The sequence below is a fragment of the Gadus chalcogrammus genome, chromosome 7, assembly GCF_026213295.1.
Source record: "Gadus chalcogrammus isolate NIFS_2021 chromosome 7, NIFS_Gcha_1.0, whole genome shotgun sequence".
Lineage (NCBI taxonomy): Eukaryota > Metazoa > Chordata > Actinopteri > Gadiformes > Gadidae > Gadus > Gadus chalcogrammus.
In genome coordinates, this window is record NC_079418.1 from 18,569,476 (window position 1) to 18,588,833 (window position 19,358).

Here is a 19,358-nt window from a genome sequence, read left to right on the forward strand (position 1 = left end):
CCGTCTCTCTCGTCCTCTCCAATGTGGCCATTTTGGCACTGAGGCCGGGGTTGTCATGGTGATGGGATTCTTTTCCTGGTTAATGATTGTGGCAAGTTGGTAGGGGGTCACTGCAACACGCGCACACACACACACACACACGCACACACACACACACACGGGTATGTCACAGAGATTTTTTTGCAAGAACACCAGCCAACCAATGAGTGTGTGTGAACCTGTGATGCTAGTAGACGCGCACATAAAAACACGGGCGCACGCACGCACACAGCCTCTGTGAACCCTTGTACGAAACACACCACAAACGACACACCCAAACACAACCGCATACTACGGTACTACTTCTCTCCGTCTCGCTCGGTCCCCCCCCCCCCACCCCCCCATCTCTTACCGAGGGGAAGTTGTATGCACTTCCTGTACAGTTCAAAGTGAAGCATTTCTTCTCATCTGGTATCCAAGCCCTCCACCCAGAGCAGGCTCTCTCCACCCCAGGACGAATCTGGTGACAAATCCAATAGAGCTCCACCTCTCCGCACACACACGCCCTAATCCTCCCCCCACACAACCATCCAGCCCCCACACCCGCCAATCTACCACACACACACACACACACACACACACACACACACACACACACACACACACACACACACACACACACACACACACACACACACACACACACACACACACACACACACACACAATGTATGCCAAGCAACACCCACCCTATCAGTAGGCTACTCTAGTAATTATAAGCTGTTAATTGGACACTCAAGGCAATACCATGATTGGGTCAAACATCTCTCAATATTGCAGGGAATCTCCATAAATAATGATAGGACGGGAGGGGGGGGGGGGGGGGTCGGGCTGCTTTCTGTGTAGTTTCAAAAGGGAGAAGTAAACTTGGCCAAAGCGACTTGAAATGTGGCATAAGGAGATAAAACGACTTGCTTTTAGTAAAAAAAAAAAAACATTACTAAAACAACAGAACAGCAGCTCAGTTTCTTTCCATCATCTGCCATCGAAATCCAGTCGGTGAATAAATCTGATCAGCCATATGGTGGTTCCATGGCGTATCTTGGGTTTTGGGGGGATTTGGGCTAAAACTGCAGGAGTTATAACACCAGCAGAGAAGGGAGCTGCTGCACCAGGCATCTGGATATGGGCAATGATGAGAGAAATCTTGATATTTCCAGGAAACAAAGGAGGTTTTCCCTGCTAGAATTAGCTCCTATTTAGATGCAGAACAAACTGTCAGAAGCATAATAGAAATTTCTTATGGCTGCGGTCTGTAGCACGACAGGCTGTCATGGCATTCTGGCTAGTCCACCCTTGCAATGAGATCCCAGTTGGCTTCAGAAATGAATAAAATGATGACCCCTGGGTTCAATTACTTAATTGTTACTTGGAGTGGCTATGGGGGGCTGTCAGTGTGTTACCTACTTGAAACATTGTGGCTTGGGGGAAACTTTAAATTCGGGTCATCAACATCCCATCGGTGAATGTTCTGAGTTATCGCACTGTTGCATGCACCACTCTGCTGCCTACATCCAAGTATTGGAAGACTAAAAAGAACCATCTGATGCAAATAGTACATAGGTCATCGAATCACTTAAATCCAAAGACGGTTAGATTCAATAACTGTCCTACAAACGGCACTTGCAGAGTACACAGACCGCCAGCAAATAGCTGTGAGGCAGCAAAGAGGCCAACTCCTCAAACGTATCTCAAGAAGGCCCGTGCCAGGAGAGATGCTTGGAAGACGGGTGGCAGAGAAAGGGCAGAGACAAAAGAAAAGATGGATAGAGTGGAGGTATGAATGTGCGATATTCGTTTGTAGTTCATAACGCATTAACATTCTCTGCCCCCAGGGTAAAATCTGTGGTGGTTCCACACCACCAAAACTATTTCAGCTCCTAAGCCACCGCTCACATGACTCACTGCCGGCAGCCGTCTGACCTCCACGTCAACCGAACTCTTGGTCCTTAGTATTAGGGGAAGTATTGTTTACTGCGGGATATGCATGGCATGTGCCCTCAAACAGCAGGCACTCCGTTCTCTGTTCCCAGCGCTTCACCCGACAAGACCCATGACAAACCAACCAGCTGCTGGAACACCAGCCAGCAAGACAGCCTTTAAAATGAGGCGATCTAGCCAGCTGACAAGAGGGCGGAGCCGTAGACGTTATGAAGAACACAGTAAGTTAAGGGCGTGTAGACACATTTATGCCGCATACACAAGGCAAGCAATTCATATCAAACAAGGGCAAAGTTAAAATGCCAGAATGACAAATGGATCAGTCACGTCAAAGCAGGCAAAAATCATGGATTTGGTTACAGTTTCACATTAACTAGCTTCAGTCATGCCGAAGACTTGCGGATTGTCAGGCTGCCAGAGCAGACGATAACCAAGTCATAGACGTTTGTAATCACTTCCTTCAATTAAGAAAAGACACCAAGTTGCCTAACTAAAATATTGGCAGCCACAAACGAACACTCCCATAAAAGGGAACTTAATTTCTTCCTGAAGCAAACAATAATTTAACTACCCGTCTCTGTGCAGATTTCCACAGCTTTTTAGCTAACCCCAAATGATTGTATGTTTCACCCACAACAATCTAACCTATATCTTCTGACGTTAAGCAAACATGCCATGATGTGAAAAAATATATAGGCATGGATATCACTGACCTCAGGTTAAAAAAGGCAAACATATCCATGATTCTGATTAGTGCAGGGCTCAAGCTGATGTTAATTGAGCCATTATAACTAGAGAGTGGAATATTCAACAATATCGAAACAGCTACAGTACATTGAGCCTGCAGTTCCTTTTAAGTCGCTCAGTCAATTGTGTGATCCCCTGTAAAACTAACTTCAACTTTGGTCTGAAATCACCTGCAATGACCAAGAGCTCTTGTCTTAAAGGCTATTGAAAAGCGTCAGGTTGCGAGGTCTAATCCAAGCAAACCTAACTGAGAAGCAGCCAGCTAACAGAGCCGGACCAATGGCGATGAGCAATAACATAGTTGTTTCTAATGGGTCATAGATGGAACCACAGAGAGACTGGTTAAATACAAGTTGAACGGACAATACCGGTCTTGGTGACTGAATCATCTACCGCTGTTGATTAAGTTTGTTGCATGCAAATGTTTTGGCACAAGATTTGGCACAAGGAAGTCATTCTGACAGGTTATATTGGTAAAGAATGTGTTAGTGAAGCCAGGAGAAGAGGCGGTCACGATGGCTCCATCACCCAAACCAATATTATCCTTTATTATCTATCTAGTAGTAGCATGTCAAAACATGTTAAGATTGTGTCTTAATATTTGTATTTCCAAACCCAATGCAAACAAACAAGTTGGACCTGAAAATCATTGTTGCATTACATAGTGAACCACTGATTATTTCAAGGGGTGTGTTACGCGTGTACTTTGCCTGACGGGTTGCTCCGGTCTGGAGTTTTTCCACTGACCGTTGGCTTCACCCAGATTTCAGAGGCAACACGTCACCCCCACTTGTCTGTTAATTCAGTTTATTCCGTCTCCCACATGGCAGCAAACACAAAGACAAATATTTGGATTAAAAAGTGTCCCTTTAGAACCCAATGCTTCATGGGACAGGACTCCACCTCAGCATAACAGTCCAGAGACCAGACGGACAACTATAGTCCAACCTTTAACCTGCTGCTCACAAAAACACAACAATAGCTGACTAGAGGCAACCTGTTGAACAAACCAACAGCCCATTGATCCATCAGCCAGTCCTTTTTAGCCTTCCAGCTCATGCAGCCCAGACCTCAACCCCTCATCCAAGCAGCTAGCCTTCATGGCCGGCCTAGCTCAGTTTTATTCTCACTTCCACATAAATTGTGCTGCTGTGGCTCTATAAATAGTCCTGCTGCCTGAGGGTAGTCAGGACCGACGCACTGAAGCAAGGCACTTGGTGACACCATCACCAACAGCAGTGCTTTAAATTAAGCCTAAGTTGTTCTTTTCTTTTTTTTCTCAGACTTTCTGTTAATAACATGATAGCACTGAACATTTTGGTATCAGAAGGTTGGAATAGACCACCCAAGTCTGAAATAAATGTTCTGCCCAAATAAGGCTTTCTGTGTTGCATGGTGGACCAACATGAAAGAATAATGAGCTCAAATTAATCACAAAGCTGTTGGCTCAAAATGTAATAATGAATTGTAACTAGTTGTAATGCACTGGAATTTCCTTTCTTAAATGAAAAGAAGAAAGAAAAAACAGATAATATTTCAAAATGTTATCTTTATTTTAATTTATAGGATACACACATTAGGATTTAGTTCTGTTTTACTCGTACTGTGATAATGGTGTTGAATCCAGTTTTTCCCATGAGTCCGATTTGATGCGTAAGCCCCAAATTAATGACAGCAATTATCTGGTCTCTAGTACAGGCCTGTGCACAACAGCACTTGAAAGATGTTGCACAATGTCAAGACAATTTGCATATTTTCCTTCCACTCAGATATAGCGTCAATCATGAGCCAATGTTCAGAATGGTTTGATCCGCTTTTGCCTTCTTTACTTCTTCGCTGGAGACCAGGGTTGGCCCGGGGTTGCTGGTTTCACAAGTAGAAACATTACTCCTCCCCCTGCCAGAGCGTGAGGAGCCGACGCCTGGCCAGCATGGGTTCCATGAAACAAATGAGTCGGGGCACCCACTCCAGGGGCTCCCAAGACTTTGCACTTTGAAGTCACGTGCACACGCTCGCACACACATACACACACACCCTTTTCAGTTTAGTTTATTACACCACTATGATTAATCCACTTTGGAGCTTCAATCAATAAGCTTTAAGGCAACCATTTTTGGGTCACTTAACACCAGGTTAATTCCAAGCCTAGCCCTATTTTCTTCAATTTCAATATATATATATATATATATATATATATATACATATATATATATATATATATATATACACATATACATACATACATACATACATACATATATTTATATATATCGGAAAGTTGGTTGGTTCTTCAAGGTTTTACAGTTCATTAAGGCACACAACTTCTAACCCGAAACACAAAGCAAAGTTGAATCTCATTTTTCTCCATTCAACTGTATTGTGGGATGAAAGCCAATCAAAAGTGTCTAACAGTTATTTATCCTCCTACTGTTCTCAAGAACACACGATTAATTTGACAGAAAAACCATGGTCTCTATCTCTCCCCTTCTCTCTCTCTACCCCAACCAATGAACTACAACTGATATCATACAGCCTCAAAGCATCGGGAACTCCCAACACCACCACCAGCCATATCCTGAAGGAGCAAATCCCATCCCTCAGGCCTCAATGATAAGTTCACAGTCTTCACAACAGTGGTCAGAAACTATCTGAAAGCCATTTAGCATTTCTTATTAGTTAATCAAAGTCCTCCATAGTCCTCCAAACATTAACAAACGAATCATGGCAACATAGAGTGGGTCAGATAGTGATAGATGGTTATATGGTACCCTTTAATGTCTTAAAAACACAATATGATTTAAAAGATGTCGATTTTTTTGCATATGTATAATGTACAATTGAAATCAATTTCGGGGTTACTTATTTCAAAAGAACACATAGTACAGGATTTAGATCCGGACAAAAAACGGAGGGAAATTGCATCAGGGAGGAGAACAGTGTCAAGAGCAACTATGAAACCCGTGGCATCATGTTTCACCCAAGTTGTTTACTTGGGTGAAACAGTATCTCAACTAATACCATTTGACAAATGTAGATGGATTACACACTAACATGCATTCTCTATACTGTGTGTGTGTGTGTGTGTGTGTGTGTGTGTGTGTGTGTGTGTGTGTGTGTGTGTGTGTGTGTGTGTGTGTGTGTGTGTGTGTGTGTGTGTGTGTGTGTGTGTGTGTGTGTGTGTAATCAAAATGAAAGTAAAATGACAGCTCCATTAAGGGACATCTGTTATACTGCAGAGGTAAACATCACCTCTTACACTCAACAAACTTTGATGAGAATGATTCAGACGCTGTCCCTAGTCTAAAGCCTGCCAATTAGGTTGGTTGATGTATTATGACTCTGAAAATGACAGACCATGAATATTCTAGAAAATGTGTTTAAAAGCAACTTGCTGCGCATCGTGTTTATGGATCCTGAAAGTAACATTTACTACCAATGGGCGATTCAATATCCGATCCTAATTGACCCAACTTCCTCTAGAACTGATCTTCAGCCAATGACTTCTGATGGAATTCATTGCTGCTGTTGAAACCTGAACACTGCCGATATATGCAAATCAGGAAGAGGCCCCCTAAGTTCTGGTTTTTCATACTTGCCTCCACATACAGGTTAAGGTCATTAGAATTATAGCTCGCAGGTGCAAGTTTGTGATGCTGCGTTTGACGGAGGTACTGGCAGTGTCTGTCTGTCTGTGTGTGTTTGTGAGAGATATGTTCAACACTCCATTGTACAGAGACAGATCTGGCTGCTATAACACCCTTCTACTCCACATTTTGACTATTCAGTTATTTCCAACCACAAAAACATTAGCTACATATTCCTTTGCTTCGCTGTAGCGCTCATGTCTGTTTGTAATAAATATCACACATCTTCCTCTTCGGGTCTGTTGAGAGTTTTAGGCCAGCTTTGACTTTGAAGTACTCTCACCTTCAAGTGTGGCTGTTTTAGAAAAAGTCCCGCATGGATATAAATCTGTGTATTCTGTCATCAATGGATTCAATATTACATTTAAAGTCCCAGACAGCAGGGCATTGGGTCACACCCAGGGAACAGAACCCCTTGACTTTGACTTACAAAGAAGAAGAATAGCCTATCCCTAACCAGTGACCCTGTGGTTGTTATCCAGTTTTCTATGACTGAATGGAGCAGTTTGGTGTCTTTTACCAAGACCTATCTCGAGACTGAATGGTGTAATTGCACCTTTTGTTGCCATGAACCGCTTGCTGACTGAAACAGTGGCAGTGTTTTATTCAGGCACGGTGCAATTAGGGGCACAACACAAGACGGCAGCCTATAGGACAGGGGGTCGCCTTGCTCAAGGCAGTGCACCTGGCGTCTTCCCAGGGTTCTGTGCGCCTGTGTTTCTGAAAAGGGTTACTGGCTCTTTAAAAACTAAGATGGTGTCCTACGAGCCTGCCGTTTCTCTACCTCTCGTTTCCTGCCTTGCCTATCGACATCACACACCACAACACCCTAACCGAACTGAGACAGCTCACATGCAGTCCACACAGTGAGAGGAGAAGAAATAGAGAAGGGGAGGTGTAGAAATGAGGAGAGCGTAACCCCCCACCCCCAACGGTGAGAGATTATAAGGGACCATACTTTCTGCACGTCACCATGAGTGACAGTATTACCAAGCGAACACCGAGCCATGCAAGAACATTAGTTACGGGACCTGAGACAAACTGTTCCGCTGCTGTACATCTCATTTAACACAAATTGCCGGCTCAGTTATTCATCATACCGTTAGCCTTTTTTGTTATCAACACGCCGTATCTGCACAGGCACATGTTGAGCTGACAATGTCATCTCGAGTCATCAAGTTAGGCTGACAGGACGGTTCACTTGTACCGAAGAGGACGGACTCAATAGTGTGGAATACGGACTTACTTTCTTGTTCCGAGTCTCCGTGTGCATCTCGGTTGCTAAGCGGGTGCAGCAGCCTAGGGGCGGAGTGGTAGTGGTGGTGGTGGGGGGTCGGCCGGGCTGCCTGGGTAGCTATTTGAAGAACAACTGTGCTCTTTTTGGGGCCAGTTTCCACCTTTACACTCAGTTTACGGGAAGATACTACGGATATCTAACTGGCTATCTTCGTGAAATATGTTCAGCTCATTGCCGCCTCGTCGAACGCTTCCTTCGTCCCCCCCCTCTGTATGTCGGCGTGTTGTTGCCGTGTGTTTAGGGTTGGGCTCTCTCGCTGCCTTTCTCCTCCGCCTCTCCCTGCTTATGACCCCACCCTACGTCCCCACCCCTCATCTCCGGCAGTCAGACGCTATGCAGCGCTACTTCCACAGACGCAGAGCAAGCACAGCCACCCAAACTGATGCCTAATGTGTAACTTTTCATCCACAGACATACCGGTGAATTCAGGCTATGCCTGCACCCGTCGCCGAGCCCATGCGGTGTGCAATTGGTAGATTACAGTAACATTGCAGCGATGGAGATGTTTTAACTGTGAGGGAGGGACCTTCCTATGGTAGACATCCATGGTAGGGGACTCTAAACGGAAATCGCATGACAAGCGCCCACTGGAAGTTACATATCATTATGTAGATGAAATATCTGGAAACGCAACCCTTGGTAAATTAAAAGTTTGAATGGAAGCATCAATGAAACCAACCAATACGTAATTACGCAATGATGGCGACTCGTTACGGCCAGTTTAAAACTTCTTCACTGCGGGTGATAGGGTTGGGTGGCTCACCGCAAATCCAATCTTGAGTTCATGAATACCTGCTTATAAGCTCTCACTAAACATATGTATTGTTAATATAACACAATAACATAGTGGGCTGTAAAATAACCGAACTTCGTTGAGTATAGTAGACGTTATGAGTTTGCTGCTTTTTTTTCCACTGCTGGGTGTGCATCAAATTGCCCCTCGGGGATAATAAAGATACATTGTTTGTAATGTAAAATAATTAGTTCATAAACGATTGACCTAGTTTCATAATGTGGATTTCTGAACATTTATCAAAGGGCTAGTGGCAAAACAACCTTTGAACTTTTTGGGTAAAGAGTGATAAATAAGGAAAAATAACGTGCCTTTGAAATACTACACATCATATTAAATAGTAACTATAAAATCATTGACCACATGCCTTCATGAAAAGGGATCTAAGAGGCTACAGGATACAGGTGGGCCGTTGATAATACCTTAGATATACCTTTAACATTGTGTAATTTATATTAAAAAAATAGCACCTAAAAGACAAAACAAGAAAGGCTTTGTGAAAATGCAAGGGTTTTGCTGGAGTGTGACCGGGTGGTGCAATGACACAGCATGACACTTTTATTATAGAGAAAGAACTAATGTGTTATGCATCAATACTCAAAAAGAGTTACTCGGAATCGAATAGTGCAAGTAGTGTAAGTTAAATGTAGAAAAGCAGCAAAAGGACTGGAATGGAAGGTGAAGCCACTTTCAGGTAGAAAGCCGCGTGTGCATTGATGCATAAAACAGCTGGCCAAAATGGCCTCCCATTCCTTTAAATTAGGGGTTCTTCAATCTTTTTTGTCTGTGGACACAAATACTATTTAATTGTGTCTGTTGAAACAAACACACACTCATTGTCAGGCTGCCACCGTCCACCAATGGGTCAGGGCCCAACTTGGTTCCCAACCCATGGTAGATATGCTGATGTAAAGGAAACTAGAAGCCAGTACAGACTTTTGTGATATAAAAAAAAAAAAAACGCTATTGTTGAATGTTTTATTATATCCATTTGCAGAACTGAAAAAGGATTGGGACACACTTTGACACTTTTAGATTTCAAGTTAAACATAGTGTGATAGATACACACATTCAGTTTAGGAAATCCCTCAAACAATCGTAGGGCATTCGCACTGCTGGTGAACATGCATGGTGTAAAATTGAGTCTGATACAAGTGGCGGACCATCATTTTTACTTGAACCATCATTTTTACTTCCTCAATACTCTTATTGACATTATTTTTGTTCCCCACTGTCACAACAATATAATAATAATAATATAATAATAACAATTGTTATTATTATATATAATTGTTATTGTTATTGTTATATTATCACAGGGAGGAGTGTTTGTATATTCTGAACACCCTATGAAGCAAAGAAGCCTATACTCATTTAGTAAGATGAAAACAAGCCAATTAAGTCCCCTGATATTGTTATACCATTCATTGTTACTAAAGCAATGCAAAATGAATGTCAAACATAGCGCTTCCTGTGAAGTTATTGAGAGGTAGGATTAGTCTATGTTCGCTTCCTCCACTAAATTATGTTGTTTACCCTAGTGGATTCTTAGGGTAAATTGTGGGATGGGCCTACCTCCCCTAAGAAGACCATGGAACTACAGATCGATTGGAGTTAACCTTAGTTCAAACACTTGCTCAACTGTTCCTTGATGCATGCATAGTATTTACTGGTTTAATGTTCTAACGTAATAGTGTCTGGTTGAAGGACTTTGACCTTTTATAATAAGGAGAATTTAAAGCATCCTACTGTTGACAACGCCTGCAACTATCATCACTGTAATCCATTTGTCGTTACCATATTGTTATAACTGTATAAACATTAAAAAAAATTGAGGGGGGGAATCTTGTTCGCAATTTGTTGAAACTTTGATACTACAAACATTATACGAGCCAAGTTAATGGGCGGGGTTTTGGACCCCACTGAAATGGTCCTTGTGTCATCCAGAATTAGTATTGCTGCAACTTTGGGAACGTCGCAACCCACAAGAGAAGTGCCGTTGTGAAAATGTAAAGCCTTAACCAACAGTGACATCTGGCGGTCAATATTGAAGTGACATATACCTATTGCAAATAGACTGGCCATTGACGCATAACTTGTGACTTTAAATTGTGTTCTTACTTGAAAGGCGATGTCTAACAAACACAGGTGTAAAGATCACATTTAAAATTGGACCATTTCACAACTTTCAGACACAGAAAAAAAGTCTAATTCCAGTTCAACCAAAAGGTTTCCAGTTCTTATTGCAACGTTATAGTTCATACATTTTTATTTAAATTCTATAGCAATCAATATATTTATAAAAACAGATTTACATAAAATGCATATATATGTAACAAGAGGCAAATTTCCAACACAAATGTGCTTTTTTAGTTTTCGACCTGGGGTTTTACCCCATTCCTTTCCTGAGATTGGTCTCAATTTCCCTTTATATGTTACTATGTGCTATGCTTAAATATGATGTAGTTGCAGTCATGAATACAAACACACCCAGGGGAAATATAATGTTTTGGTTTACATTATCAAGTGTACTACTTTTGTAATTTAGTAATTAATTGAAACATTGATGAATTAATTTGTTCTACCTCATTTCAAAACATATCCCTTCGTGAGATCACATGTGGTAGAGTCCCACTCAGATGTACGATGGATCGAGCAACTCCATTTTAGTAGTTGGTACAGTCCACCAGACACCTCCTACACTCCCAGACATGTGGGCTGCATCCAAACCTGCATACCACATACTATAGTGTGTACTGTTTTCTGGCATACCAGTAGTATACACACACATACTTACATCTACACATATATATTATACATATATATGTATAAACACTTCAACATGTAACGCCTAGTGGCCCCTTAACTCATCATCTACAATTTGTATTCTGTATCTTACTCACCTATTATATGTGAGGGCATCTGTCAATCCGTGATCTGCGTAGACAAATCTATCCATTGCATGCATTCATCCACACAACTTTATTGCTGTGACGCTTTAAAAAGCGAGGATCCTTTGGTAAAAGCATCTTTCAAAACAAGGATCTGAAACTAATGTATCCCAAAATCATGATATATATAAAAAAAAAAAAACTCAAGAATGTTTTCGAGCTACATTTTGTGCGGGCAGCGTCAAAGCTCTCCTGTTATTGTCCATTTCCGTGAACAGAGAACCCTGACTTCCTGAGAACTTAAGGCGGCAGTGTGTGTGTGCTACCGAGGGTCCCGTTGCGAGGCCGTAGCACAGCTCAAGAGCGTAGAGCGCCATCCACGCCTGGCTCCACCTCCGCTGCGACCAACCCTTCAGTCCCCTCTCCCTCCTGGGCCGGGTCCGCCTTCAGCAGGGCCACCACTCTGAGCCAGAGAACAGTCCAAGAGCACACAAATTGATAAAGTCACTGAACACGAGTCATGATCGTCAAACTTTGAAGTCTGCAATTTTTTGGCTGAAAAGGAAACATAATTACGGTATGAATTAAAATATCCAAACGCTGCTAGCTAATACCTACAATTACACATTACTAACTAGTAATTAGTATAACTAGTCCAAACAGATAACATAACAGCATATTTTTAAGCTGTTGATTCCCACTGGAAATATCCCCTTATGTGCAAGACTAATTGTACACTGAAAGAAATAATTTTAATACAAATCCTCATCCGGCCACAATTATCAGAGTACAGGTACGTAATGTGATACACAAAGGGGTTCTTTGGAATCCAGCAGTGCCTATAGCTGCCAACTTTTAGAGAAGAAACGTTTTTTTTAGGATGACTTGACATATCAGTTTGCACTCAGCTTACCTAATCATTCAGCTGAATCATCATTCTCGTTACACGCGCACACACACACACACACACACACACACACACACACACACACACACACACACACACACACACACACACACACACACACACACACACACACACACACACACACACACACACACACACACACAATGACTCAGCACTTCCTGGTCTAGCCATGCCAACCAGATGATTTCACCATGTCTTTGTAAAGATAATGGTAAACAGTTTATTAATATGGTAACATTGCTCACTATCATTCAGCGTACATGAAAGCGGCACATGGGAAACAATTGTAAGGATGCATAAGATGTACAACGATATCGCAAGGTCTCATTTTTGTAAAGCACTTGAAAGGTTGGCTGGTTGTGCAGGAACGAGAGCAGAGTGCTCTTGTGTGTGGCGAATGCAGGAGGTCGCGCACGAAAAACTGCAGGCAAAGGATTCTGGCAACTTAAGGACGTCAACCGAAATGCATGACCAAGAATGCATATAAATTCAATCTGACTGAATACCCACAGCTAAACATACATTTAGGTTGAACAGCTTGTTCATGTTAAAATATATCCCTCTTTTAACTTTAACACCGAGTTTGATCAATCAACAATGATTTTTCAGTGAATAGTGAATCTGGGATAAGGATCATTTGTTTCCTTAGCATTTGCATTGTAACCATAAAGTGCTGTATGCCTGAGCATGTGCCAAATCCCTGACTTCTTTATTGTTTGGATTGCATCTTTGCACCCTTAGAGACATTTCCACTTCCCCCGCAAAGTTTATTGCAAATCAACCTGGCCTCTTGCGCCAGGTCTGGTTTCAGCCATGGCCATTCCTTAAAGGTTGGGTATGGAATTCGCTTTTTTGGCAATTTTTGCAAAATTACTTGAAATCCTTATCATAACCCACTTACAGCCACTGAGTTAGAAGTACTGACATGAAAATTAAACAACTCAATCATCTGTGGAACAGGCAGGACTCGAAAAACTCCAGCCAAGGATTTCCAGAGCCACCGAGTTGCATTGGACAGTAAGTACGTCAATCAAACGGTCGTACTGCAGTCCCCCTCCCCCGCGCCCCGCGCGCGACCCCTTCGTGCACGTACTCAAACCTCGTGACCCAGAGCAAGCTTCTGTTTGTTGTTATCCTGCGGTAGCTACTGGAGCTAGCTAACTAGCAAATGACACGCTCTCGCGCATCTGTGTTCGCTCGTGCATGATTGCGCGTCCATGTACTTGGAATGGGTGGAGTCAGAGTCAGCGTTGAAGGAGAGGGGGTAGGACCATTTGAGTTGTGTGTTTTCAAAATCTGCTGGCATTTCGCAAATCCCATACCCAACCTTTAACTCTACCCGATCCTTTATCGTTACTTCCCACAATGTGGATGTTTCCCTCTTAAGGCCCAATCCCATTTCTACCCCTACCCCTACCCCTTGTTTTGAAGGGGTAAGGGGAAGGGGTAAGGGATTGGGCCTAAGGCCCAATCCCATTTCTACCCCTTACGCCTTCCCCTTCCCCCTTCCCCTTCCCCTTCCCCCTTCAAAACAAGGGGGAGGGGTAAGGGGAAGGGGTAAGGGATTGGGCCTAAGACTCATGTGTGGCTCCCTGTGGTTCCCAGTGCCTTCTCAGGATCGTGCTCCATTACATCAAATTCTTTGCTGTCAGGAGGTGTCCTACAATAAATCAATTTTCTTTAGTATTGTTACTATTGGTAATAGTTAAAATGAGTATCGCACAAAGGCTAAACCTTTAAGAGATATGTTCTAACTATCTATATGTGTGTGTCCATAAAGCTGATTTGTGTGAACAAATCTTTTAACTTCCTTTATCCAGTGGTTTTAAACCCAAGATCGGACCCTAAATTATGCAGAATTTTGGTATTGGATATTCTTGGGCCCTAAAAATCACATGACAATAAGATGAGCGACGGTGCCTGGTCTTAGCATCATGACTTACCCTATGAGGACACCGGGGATGAGACAGAGGCCTGCAGCCAGCAGGAAGCTGAAGCCTGGCCACCAACCAACCGTGATGGCGTAGATGCTACTGAAGACGGCTGAGGCTACGTTGGAACTCAGACTCTCCATGAAGCCTACGCATCCAAACAGAGCTCCTTCGCAACAACAATGACAGTTTTTTAGACAATATGAGGGCAGATTTTCTTTTTTCTTTTCTTATATTGATGTTGAAATAACGTTAATGGGATTTTTGATTGGATGTCTCACATGTGTATTTTTTGCTGTCTGAACATGTTTTTACGTACATGTATTTTAAGATGTGGTTAGAATGTCCACGCCATTTCTAAATCATCTCACCTTGCTCGGATGTGGAGACAATCTTTGACATCATGGTACGCAGGACAGGGAAAGGCATGATAGCTAGGAGCAGGGGTATCCTCACTGCGACCAGCCAATGACAAGAACAAACAATACAGTAGATGTGGAAGACGGACCACCACAGTGCAATAAATATGTCTGGAATCTCGATATGTAAAAATGGTTGATCAAATCTAATAAAAATGATAGAAAACCTTGGCCTTAAGAAGGCCAAAATTGATGTACGGCAAAATGTTTAAACTAGGATGCTTCATAATAAGACTATGTTAGAAATAAACACACTGATTAATTCATTTTATGCTGTATACCTTTCGTATAACTTTCTACATAAGATTACTGCCTGTGTGCTAGTGGCCGAGCCTACTGTTCCGGTACGATCAGTTTAGAGACAAAGAGAGGGTCACATGCTTCCCATTCTGTGCAGCCTGCAGCAAAGGAAAACTGGATACAATCATAATGAACATCGGGTATCAAGACAGCCCTAGCGTCAAGTGCTAGCCTTGACGGATGAGGCGTGTGTGTACTCGTCTCACCGAGAAACATGACCAGAGTGGTCTTGGCAAAGGACAACAGGGTCAAGCCAGAGATGACGGAGAGCAGGCCGACGACCACGATCACCAGCTGGGGAACGCCGCAGTACGTCAACGCCATCACGCCCAGGAAGCTCCCCACGAACACCGTGGTGGACAACGCGGTGCCGTAGCCGATGAGGATCTCGTCCCAGCACAGCGGCTCGTTGAGCTCATAGAGGGTGACGGAGGACACCCCCCCTATGTAGGCGAAGTTGAAGGTGGCGAGGATCAGAATGAGCAGCACCAGGCGAGCGTTGTCCCTGCGGCTGAGAGCCGCGAACATCCGATAGATCCCGAAGAACATCCGCCTCATCGCCGCGCAGCGAGGGGGGGCTGGGGGGCCGCCGTCGGGGGGCTCGGCGTAGCCGGCCGGCGTGCGTTTCACCGATTCCTCCAGGAGGAACACGGCGTAAAGCAGCGTGAGTCCCTGGAACAGAGCCGCCGTGAGGATGGGCACGTTGAAGCCCACTGCTCGCAGGAAGTACCCCGTGGAGAGAGCGGCGGCGCCCGACAACAGACCGATCACCATGTCGATGCCGGCTATGCGCAGCGTTTTCCGCCTGCCGTCGTCACACATGTCGGCGATGTACGCGAAGCAACCGCCCAATAGTGCTCCCACGCTGCCGAACAGAGAGGAGAGGATGGAGGCTCCGATCAGCAGGTAGATGTTGAGCTCAAAGTAGGACACGGTCAGGAAGGACAGGCTGTAGATGAGGCCGCCGATCAGAGGCATGACGATGGTGACCTTGCGTCCTCTCTGGTCGCTGTAGGCCACCAGGATGAGGGTGACCACCAGAGACGGTACGGTGGAGAAGAGCTCTGTGTAGAGGGAGAAGAGAGAAGCCTGCCTCTGCACCTCCTGGAGAAGAAAGAGAAGAAACCTTTTGGTTTTGTTTGTTGTGGGTTGATGTTTTTTTTTACTTTTTTTTTACTTTTAATGGCGGATGTAGAAAAGGTTTGAGGGGAAAATGAGTAGTAACAAATATAGCGCTCCCAAGAAAAAGGAACCAGTTCTTACGTGGACGAAACAGGTGTGTAGCGGGCACGCACATGAACAAACATGCAAAACCATCTTCTTTAATTCTTTAAAGGTGATAATTTGCTCTTTACTGTGAACTAGCAACATCACCAGAATGTCCAGTCAAATAATAAAGCACAACGAGTAGGTTCTTTAATGCTTGCTCGAAATAAGTGAGCATGATAGTGTTATACTTATTACATTTTTGATACATATTATTATTTTGAAAATATTGTAAACATTTTTGACACACACTATTAACAAAAAGCAAATCAATAACTGCGATAAGCCTGCAAGAGGGATATCGATATAAAAGTTGGACATTGACCAATAATGTATAGATTTCCTACAGCGACGGCGTAGCACAATATGTTATTGTATCGCCTAATATTTGCATGTAATTGAGTAATGACTCTGTAGACATCAAAGTATATCAGGAAATATGGAAAACCCAAAAATATTAAATAAACAAAGAATTAATTTGCCTGTATTTAATGCAAGGACAAAAATATAACTTTGGGGGCATGGGTCTTTAAAGGATCACATTTAGACGATTTTCTACGAATGCCTGTGTGGCATCAATTTAGTTTTTGTCGCCCTATCTTACTTACCGCATGGTCGGCTGAATGGTTACTGGTGTCATTATGCGAACATCGAGATGTGTTGTTGTCATGTGGATAGGTGGTGTTGGTCAACTCCTGCCAGAGTCGCCTATACACATACTGCTGTATCAAAGGGTAGACCAGAAAGGCAGCAAAGGCATAGAGGGCTACGATCGGCTCGACAAGGTAAAAGCCCTTCATTTTGTGGAAGTATCTAGAGGGGATAAAAAGTATGTCAGAACAGATTGGCATGATATCTAAAGAAGAAGACCAGTGAGCATATACCGAGTTTCCAACAAGTACACAGTGTACAATGACTAGCAGACGGTACATTCCATCTATTACAATGTCGCTTGAAGTTTAACATTGCTGACTTGTCTATTCTATTGAACGTGCATAATAAATCATTTCGTATGATTATAACATTTGACATAATGTATCATTCGAACGTTATATAGTAAGCATAGGAAGTTGTCTTTGTTATTCACCGGTATTTTTTAAATTAATTTTAGATTTTTACGCTTACCCAAGGAGTCGTTTGACTCATGTTAACCATGAATACACACAATACTTCTAGTTTCCTCAGACACCGTTACATGATCGATATGACTCGTTCATGAACTGAATTGTGCTCCGTGTCTATTTATTTACTAAATGTGTCCAAGCAGGTTTGGCTCCACCCCCTGCGTGACCTGATTGGACACAGTATCTGGTCACGCGCAGAGCTCTATTCATGCGAAGCATGCCAAAGGGATATCCATACAATCATCACGATAACTCTTATCATGTTAATAGTGATGATATTATGAGTGAATATATATTTCATTACATATATGTATATGTATAATTTATATTCACTCATAATATCATCACTTTTTTCGTATACACATATATTCATATATATATATTTCCCCCTGATTCTGCAATGGGCACGTTTGTGCCCTTCATGTAGCTGTACATAATATACATAAAATTAAACCATAAACAGACTAACACACCATAATCCCACTGGACTTTAACCACTAGCATTCCTTTGTGAATGTTAGACATCACTTTCTCTTTCTGTTATGCATTAAACTTCCAAATTATAAATACTATAAATAAATACTACTGTTATAGGAGATACTAAATTGTTTATAGTATTCCACATTTAACTTATATATTGAGTGTTTACATTTGATATGTTTATATCGATTTTGTATATAACGTTTTATACTTTGACCTCCTACTTGTTCACCTTTGGCGGTGCACAACGTTCGTTGTGCACCGCGTTTGTTCGGTGCACAACAAAATTCAATGTGGAATGAATTTAATTTAATTTAAGGAGAATAGCAAACTATTCTCCTGCTTTGTAGACTTTAAAAAAGCCTTCGACTCAATTTGGCATGATGGTCTGTTGTTTAAATTAATAGAAAGTGGTGTTGGAGGAAAAACTTACGACATCATAAAGTCCATGTACACAAGCAACAAATGTGCAGTTAAGATAGGAAAGAAACACACAGATTCCTTCCCACAAAGCCGGGGTCTGAGACAGGGATGCAGCTTGAGTCCAATCCTGTTCAACATATGCAACTAGCAAGGACATTAGAACAGTCTGCAGCCCCCGGCGTAAGACTGGGAGACACCAAAATCAAATGTCTGCTGTTTGCAGATGACCTGGTGCTGCTGTCCCCAACCAAAGAAGGCCTACAGCAGCAGATCTTCTGCACAGCTTCTCTCAAACCTGGGCCATGACAGTGAACCTTAGTACAATCAACATAATGATATTTGAAAAAAGACCCAGCCTCAACAAATACACATTCCACCTAGACACTGTTACTCAGGAGCGAACAAAAATGATACCTACCTCGGCATAAATATGAACGCCACAGGAAATTTCAACAAAGCTGTTAATGACCTGAGAGACAAGGCAATGAGGGCATTTTATGCCATAAAAAGAAATATCAAACTATACATTCCAATTAAGATCTGTCAAAAAATATTTGACGCAGTGATAGAGCCCATTGCGCTCTACGGCTGTGAAGTCTGGGGCCCACTCACCAACCAAGATTTGATAAAAACGGACAAACATCAAATTGAAACTCTTCATGCAGAATTCTGCAAATCAATACTAAAAGTCCAAAGAAAGACACCAAATAATGCATGCAGAGCAGAACTAGGACGATATCCAATCGTTATTAAAATTTAGAAGAGAGCCCTAAAACGTAATAACCACCTTAAGGAAAGTGACAGCAACACAATCCACAACAAGGCTCTTACCCACAGAGAGTATACACCCAGAAAAGTGTCCCCTTAGCCAGCTTGTCCTGGGACTCTGTCCAACACACAACAACCAACGCATCAGGGAAAACCAAATTATAAGAAAACAAAAGGAAAAAAATGTGCCACATTGGAAAGAGTCCACCAAAAACCAGAGTAAATAAAGATGTAGTCTCTTAACACAGACTACACCGTGGCAGAATACCTGACCACCGTGACCGACCCAAAACGGAGGAAATCCTTGACCAGATACTCAGCGAACACAGCCTGTCCATCGAGAAGGGGCGCCACAGACAGACCTGGC

The 19,358-nt window shown here is 42.7% G+C and overlaps 2 protein-coding genes across 2 annotated transcripts in view; both read right to left on the minus strand.

Annotated features, from left to right (window-relative positions):
* klf8 (Kruppel like factor 8) overlaps positions 1-7,930 on the minus strand; it is a 35,098-nt gene extending 27,168 nt beyond the window's left edge. The window contains exon 1 of the mRNA XM_056595219.1: positions 7,618-7,930. Within this exon, the coding sequence (XP_056451194.1) occupies positions 7,618-7,644 (27 nt within the window). The 5' untranslated portion in view covers positions 7,645-7,930. The remainder of the gene's footprint in view (positions 1-7,617) is intronic.
* Positions 7,931-7,985: 55 nt separating this feature from the next.
* On the minus strand, positions 7,986-17,475 carry LOC130386251 (solute carrier family 46 member 3). Its single transcript, XM_056595053.1, has 6 exons — positions 17,322-17,475; positions 16,805-17,009; positions 15,137-16,034; positions 14,583-14,666; positions 14,224-14,380; positions 7,986-11,815 (listed from the first exon to the last, which is right to left on the minus strand). The coding sequence occupies exons 2-6, from the start codon at positions 16,994-16,996 to the stop codon at positions 11,710-11,712; spliced, it is 1,437 nt and encodes a 478-aa protein (XP_056451028.1). The 5' UTR covers positions 16,997-17,009; positions 17,322-17,475; the 3' UTR covers positions 7,986-11,709.
* Positions 17,476-19,358: the final 1,883 nt, after the last annotated feature.